At 41.7% G+C, this 7,516-nt stretch overlaps 1 protein-coding gene across 2 annotated transcripts in view; it reads right to left on the reverse strand.

Moving 5' to 3' along the window:
• Nucleotides 1-7,516, reverse strand: part of LOC116670118 (connector enhancer of kinase suppressor of ras 3) — a 49,707-nt gene that overhangs the window by 20,648 nt on the left and 21,543 nt on the right. For both annotated transcript variants that reach the window (XM_032500451.1, XM_032500450.1), the window contains exons 3-7: nucleotides 6,744-6,946; nucleotides 5,222-5,309; nucleotides 1,518-1,559; nucleotides 527-646; nucleotides 262-321 (exon numbers count right to left, since the gene is read on the reverse strand). In XM_032500451.1, coding sequence (XP_032356342.1) covers nucleotides 262-321; nucleotides 527-646; nucleotides 1,518-1,559; nucleotides 5,222-5,309; nucleotides 6,744-6,946 — 513 coding nt within the window. The remainder of the gene's footprint in view (nucleotides 1-261; nucleotides 322-526; nucleotides 647-1,517; nucleotides 1,560-5,221; nucleotides 5,310-6,743; nucleotides 6,947-7,516) is intronic.

Genomic DNA, 7,516 nt, shown 5'->3' on the forward strand with positions numbered 1-7,516 from the left:
ACTCCAGTAACCGGTAAATATCACAAACAATTCCCTTTATGGATGAGCAGTTCTTAACTCCTTCGGATACGTTAGTGTGCCCTCAGTAGAGGAGGACAATGAAGAGGAACATGAGGATGAGGATGAGAGTGAGGGGGTTTTCTGAAGCAGTATCAGACTGCTTGTTCTTAAGGGTACAATGGAATTTCTAAGTTGGCCATAAAAAATGAGAAAAAACAAAGATATAAAATGGAAACGGACTGAATGTATTCTCATACTTACATGTTCTGTGGTTCCCGTGATGACATGTAACCCATCGTAGGTAGACTTGATGTACATCCCCTAAGGGCAACAAGAAAACCCACAAGATTTTCAGTAAAAAAAAATATAATATTCCCAGAGGGAGAAGAAAAATGTATGACAGAGATGTGAGGGTCACAGTTTGACACACATTGCATGCATTCCTAGCCTGAAAACCCAGAAGGCAGACATTGGTTTTAGGGCTGGAAAAAAAGTTAGAAAGCACGAATCTCCCAGCATTCCTTACCAGACCCTCTCCCGGTTTGATATTAGTCAGCTGGACTTCATCCAAGCAGGCCGACTGGCTCATCAGGGGGTCAGAGGTAGTTCTCACGGTCTGATCACAGATGCTGTTCAAAATCTTAGACTGCAGAGGAAAAGGCCAATGAAAATGCATTAAACGTCTCAGTTAAAACAAACTGTGTGCTAAATCCTCTAATGGTGTATTGGGCCTTTAATAACCATTGTGTGTTGTACAGGTTGGAACAAGTCAGGTTTCTTGTGACAATCATCACACATTAGACCTTATCCCTAATCAGTTGCTTGTTTTACTCCCTGTGTACATGCCTCTGTGTGTGTATGTTCATGTTTTGTGCAAGACTTAATGGACTAAAAAGGACCATTAGTGTACGATTAACTGGACGTACCAGTGCACACACAACACTGATTGAGTTCTGTTGCACACTACTCTTTCTGCTTTGTTCCTAGATTGTCTCACAAAAAACCCTGTAATTTGTCATTATTATGGAGGTCTTTTCTGTGATGTCACTTCTCAGACGCATGCATTTTGCTTTGAACACATGGTCTACAATGTAGAGGTGAGCATGAAACAAAGGCAGTGACGAAGAGAGGCTCAGCTTAAATTTCTTCACTTGGTGAGAGAGAGAGAGAGAGAGAGAGAGAGAGAGAGAGAGAGAGAGAGAGAGAGAGAGAGAGAGAGAGAGAGAGAGAGAGAGAGAGAGAGAGAGAGAGAGAGCAGTATTAGCCCAAGGGGTCTGGAAGGTGTCAGGAGCAGGAAACACTGATTGATGGCCTGGGCGTATTAGGCCTCTGCTGGCAATCCTATGGACCCCTTTGCTCTATTCAATCAAAAAATGGATCTCGCCAGAGCACGTCACACAATCTCTTTGTAAAGAAACATTTACCCAAATGATTTACCAGACCTTTCCCACTATATAGGAACTTCAGGGTATTACTTAGTTTACATTATGGGAAACAAGGGGATACAGTATACTTACAACTTCCAGGATCTTCTCTTCCATCTCGTAAACACTGCAGTCCTGTTACACAGTAGACAGTGATGACAGATTAGGCATGTGAGCAGTAAACAACAGGGAAGAGGTTATTGAATGGCTAGAAAGAAGAAAAAGTATAGGGGTCGGGTAAATACGATGTAATCAGCATTCCAGATATAACTGAGAAAAATGGAGGACAGCCTCAAATAAACAGCTTTTAGATTCAAATGACCTCTCTGCTTAAATTCTGGGGGAGGCTATAATTGCCCCGTGTGGTTCAGTAAACTATATTGAAACGTAAATACCATACTAACACTCATATAGTAACAATGTGCAGATGACATGGTGGGAAACAATTGGAGAAAACATGTAATGATGTTCAGAAAGCCATCCTCCAAATAGTGCTTGGGTTTTCTGCAAACATTTGAATGCATCTCTGCTTTTCACAGTTAAAAGTGGGTGGGCTAGTGGAGGCTAGCAGGGGGTTTCTTAAAGTCAAATAAGACACAGTAGCTGTGTTAACGGTTGTTTGGGGGAAGGAACCAACAATAAAATCTGCAAAGTCAGCTGGAAGACTGTCCACTGTCCCATCCCAAGTGTACCAGCACAGCACTCAGACTTGGACTGACCACAGCTGAGACAACAGCCTCCCCTGACAACTGTGTTGTTGGCAGTGAAAGGGCCCCCCGGCCTGGCTGGAAGCGGGGGGGTTTACAGTGCATGCGGGGGTCCCTGTCTGTTTATGAATCTGGCTTTATGCTGGAAATGCCCCAAGGAAAACCATGCATCAGTACACAGGTGAAATGCTTCTGTCAAAACTAGAGAGCACAAAAAGTGGACTTTAACAAGTCTATTATATCTCCAGAGCCCTCACAAGCCACACATGCCTTTGTCCATGCAAAATAAAGGGATACTGGTGTTGTGACCCTCACAGTATTAGTGACATGCACAGGCATGTGCCATGTACAAAGCCAGCTCTGTTGCTCTTTGTAAATCCATTGTGCAGACAGCAAATGGAGGTCGAGCAAGTTTTTCCATATTCCCATAGCTTGCACATTCCACTGGGCTAAAAGGGGACTGACTGTTTTCAAATGCATTTGGCCTGTCATACTGTTAGTTTGTTTCCATTGACAAGATTTGAATGTCTGTAGCAGTGAGTTATGGCTTCACATCCAAGCAGAGTACATCCTAGGCTATCTAAATGTTATTTTCTATCCATGTTTGAGTGCCTATTTGAAGGACTAAGCTGTTTTGGTTAAGTAATATACTACATGTGACTTTTCCCTATTACACTTACTTGGGGGAAAAATGAAAAGCCAATATAAACATTAAGTAGGAAAAAACACAATCTTAAAAAGTTTCATTTGACATATATTGGTCCGAAATCCATGTTTCCCTAAAATATATTTTCTAAAGTCAGCCAAGAACATATAGTGGTTTCAGAAAGAATTTGGCTATGCTTGTGTAAACATGCAACTGCATATTTCTTTTAGTGACTGGACCATGTTTGGATGACTACACTGTTGACTGAGCCAAGAGGAATGAGCTAAAAATACATATTTCGACGTTTAGAGGTCGTGTTACAAAAAAGTATCATTAAAAGCTGCAGACATGGTTTGGCATATGTCCATCAAGCTTCACCATTTATGGAACATTTTCTCTTGTTTCATAGTACCATCAAATCATGTGATTACAATATCGCAGATAATCCCTCTGAGATCTGTCCGTGATATCCAAATGAATCCAATATCTTTGTCAAAACCAAAGTCCTTTTAGTAGACAGGAGCCAGATCGAAACTAAGCGCTGAGAGAGGCTGACAATTCCCTGGGTGTACTGATCCCTCACGTTATAGACTTGATCCCACAGCCAATGTGGATCAGATGACTCTCTGTGTGCTGCTTTCTGGGCCTTTGATCTGCCACCAGAGGGTTAGGGTTAACCCTAACCCGGATTTGCACGGTCGAGCAATGAAGTGGCCAAGAGAGGGGAGTGCTGGCACAGTGCAGGAACCCAGAGTGTACAGGTAGCCGTCTTTACACAAAGTGAAATAACATCCTGTTATTCATAAGGTATCAACATATGATGGATACATATGTTTAAATTCAGTGTTTGGCATACGTAATGGGATCTTTGTTTTTTTTTCTCTGCTAAAAATAGAGAGATATAAATGTTTTATCTCAGCCAACAATACAGGAGTTGGAAGCATGGATAAAAGACACGAGGGATCAATGAAAACTGCGTTCTTTGAAAGAGAATGACCTCAACGTTGCCGGGTCAGCCAAGATGGGTGATTCGTTCAGTTTTATGGCTGTGTCCCATTGTGTGTGTACACACAGGCTTCATTCAAGCAGAACACATACATTTTGTGATCTGAAAAGCCCTGATTCTTGGCTGAAGTTCATGAACGAGCTGGGCAAACCTCACACCGTCCTCCCCCATCATAAAACTAATCACTGTGGCAGTCTCCTGTGCAACCTATTTCATTAACCAGTGGCTGGCCTACATGTTATGAATAACAAAGGGAGTCTAAATGGTCCAAAGAAAAGAAAGGAAGCCAAGAGTCTTCTAACTTCGTGTCAGTTAAGATACTTAAATGATGTGATGACTTGGAAATAAACCTCCTTGTCAGTGTTTCTGCGATTACACAAGTAGCTATAAGCTGATTTAAAACCAAAGGAAGACCAAATGGCATGTTTTTCTCCAGCTGTTCTCTCTCCAGTCTTACAAAACTCTTTCAGCACCTATCAGGAGTTTATTCTACACCACAACCTCTCCACTTCACATGGCAGTGTGGGAAATGTATACCCCCACTTCTCCTAGATGACCATGACCGAGACACCCACAGTAAATCACCAGAGGCGATGAAATCACAAACTCTGGCGATGAAATAGGCACTCTGGGAAAATATTTTTTTTGATGCATTAACCCTCTTAAAAAAAACAACACCTGCAGTCTCAGACACTTTCAATGGCAAAAGTGTAAAATGAGTTGCTTACCGGGCTATGCTTAAGTCAAACAAGGGAGAACAAATTGTACATAGCTAATGGCTTTGATAGTGAAGAAAGGCCACTCAACAGCTCCCTTTGTTCATATGTATGACCAACCATTACTGGTTGTATGAAACCGACAGAAGTAGACACAATTCTATCATGATGCAATGCAAGAGCAATGCTCTGCTGAAAGTTGTAAAATATAGTGGACGTACGCTGATGCTCGGTTTTAACCATCTATCTGGCAGTCAGATGGACCCCCTCCTCATCCCTGCCATAAAACTTAAAAAAAAGGAGCTTCCAAACAGTTTGGTCTCCCACTGTGAGCATCTTGGAGAAGCAAAAACAGGAACCACATGGCTGAAGGAGTACGGCAGCCTGGGGAATGTTGGCAGCCACCTTTAAAAGAGCGCCAGTGGTTTTATGAAACTGGAAACACAAAAGCAACGGTTACCATTAAACGTCCCCGCACTAAGGGGGTCCCCTCATTAGCCAGCATGGAGGAGGAAAAGATCCCAAGAAAAACATCAGCATATACTCAGACTGCTGGCTTCAGGCTTGTGCCATGGCTGCCAGAGCACATTTCCCATAACTCTCTTCTCCTACACTTTATCTTGCATGTCTGTGCCCCTGGCCTGGTATGTCCTCGTGGAAAATCTATTGTGTGTGTCTGTGCATAGCTACATGAGTGCCGTTGAACTAACTAGCGTGCAGACCTGTTGAACTGTGGTGGTGAGCTCTAGGCACAGCTGAATGATCTTGTTCTTGGTGGCTGTGAAGTCACTGATCCCTGTAAGAGGCGTCCTGCAAGCAGACAAAGAAGGAAACGGAGAACATTAGGAACCAGTGATGGACTAAGAGTTGGGTTGAAATTTAGTCATGCATGCATGGCCACATCATTTTGAAATTGAAGCATATAGCAACAATGTTGGATATTGATTCACTTGATTGATTCATTTAGGTACAGCTGTAAGCAGTGTAAGGTCTCAGTTCAGGGAAGCACTTTTAAACAGTAGCACTTTAAAAAATATATATTTTTATTTTTATATACAGTATAATTGTGCTTCAAATAAAAAAAAAAAAGGTATTTACCTACACCTTATTCTTGTTTAGAATCATTTACATAATATATATGAATGTATATGGAGAGTGATAAAAAGGTGACCTTGAAATTGTTGCGTTAACAGCGGCGTGATGAAAAATGTAGGTGCACGTAAATTTTGTGCTGGTGCACATAAATAAAAACGTTAGGCGCACCAGTGCAACTACGGCAACAAGTTAGTCTGGAGCCCTGATATAGTTAAGTTGAAAAATAAAAAATAAAATAAACTTAAAGTTTTAGGCTTTATTAGAAACAAAAATGTGGCAGAGCTGTTTTAGGCGGTGGTATACATACAGGAAGCGTTTGTCTCAATTTACTGTGGAGTAAGCGAAAGGCTACTAACCCTATACTTTACAATAGACCCAGTGAACCTTGCTCTGATTGCTGTGTTTGGGTGACTGGCCACGGACACACTTGGTTGTAACTCAGGAATGCCACCATTTTGGCGCCATTTTATCTTCTTTTGTTTGTCTTTATCCCCCCCCAAACATATTCAAAAAAATTGACTTTATTCATTTAAAAGCCAAAATGCATAATTGATAAAAAGAATTAGAGTGGCGATTAGTTGTAAAAGCAGGTAAAATATAACAACTTGATGCCAACAGAGAAAATTCTCTATGAAGAACATGATCTGAAGAAGATTAAAAGCTTGTTGCTTTATGCAACATTTGTTTATTACAAAGAGTTAAAATGTCTTTGTTTCACACCAATAATGTAAGAGCGGGTTTAGACTGATAAATATTGGAGGAGCACCAGAAGTCATACCCTCAATATTAAAACAAGGTCTTTCATACAATATGAGCCTTTGTATGACCCTGTATGGCAGAGAAGATCACAAGTTCAATGCACGTTATAGCATACTGGTGACGGTCAAGGGCCAAAAAACATTTCCATAGGTCCCTAGGATGAAATCTGGATCAACAGCCTAACGTGTTTCGAACGTTGAGTTTCTACTCAAGGTTCAGTCATTTGAAACCGTTCTGAAAATATCTACAAAAGAAAAGGAGAATAAAGTTTCTCCATGAGTGTATGTTTACAGCTAGTTTAAGCCGTGGTCTTATAGCAGCCCTTCTGACATCTGGTTTGACTCAGAGTGCACAGGTAGGTAATGGTTTATAAAATAAATTGGTTATCACCTGTCAAGCCAAGCCAGGAGGCTCTTGGCAGCGCCGATCAGCTCCACCACAGAGGTGAGGAAGTCATTGGGTGGCTTGCGTGAGGAACTGCCATCGTACGCGGGGCTTTTCCTGCGATCAGATGTGGCCATGTGTAGACTGTTGGTGGCAGCTCTCATTCTCACAACCAGATTCTTCAAGTTGTCCGTCTCTACCCCATAGTTCTGAAACAGTAAAACAATACAACATTTTAACTACAACGGATGATTGAAGCTGAACTAATTTCTATTGCAGAGTAGAACTCAAGATCAAAGCAAACAACCCTTCTACACAATCTAGACCTGCGAATCTTATTCACAGGAAGACATGTTGTTTCTTGTACAATGATGAGCTGTAATCATTCCTTTGACATACTCTATATGATTTAAGTGCACTTCTCTGTGAGAAGAGCTCTGGCATAGCATTTCCCCTCCAGTCTCCAGGTTTGTTCCAGAGCGTGCAGCGAGGGTGTGCACATGCCATCACCTGACTGCTTCCAAGCATGGCTATGTTTGCATTCTTGAGCCTGGGTTGTTTCCTGCTTTTGCATTCCTCAAATGTATTTGTTATTTACATGGACAAAGCAGCAGAGCTCTGTGTCTTCAAGGGTCACTAAGTACACTGTAGACCCTGCTATGAACTGAACTACTCCAGGGTACTGAGCTGCAACAGCATTCACATTTTTTCCTTGGAGGGTAAAGTGCACGTCTAAATGGAGCCCCCCTGGGGTCAGCTAAGAAAGAAAAAAAAAAAAA

The sequence above is a fragment of the Etheostoma spectabile genome, chromosome 20 (genome assembly GCF_008692095.1).
Source record: "Etheostoma spectabile isolate EspeVRDwgs_2016 chromosome 20, UIUC_Espe_1.0, whole genome shotgun sequence".
Lineage (NCBI taxonomy): Eukaryota > Metazoa > Chordata > Actinopteri > Perciformes > Percidae > Etheostoma > Etheostoma spectabile.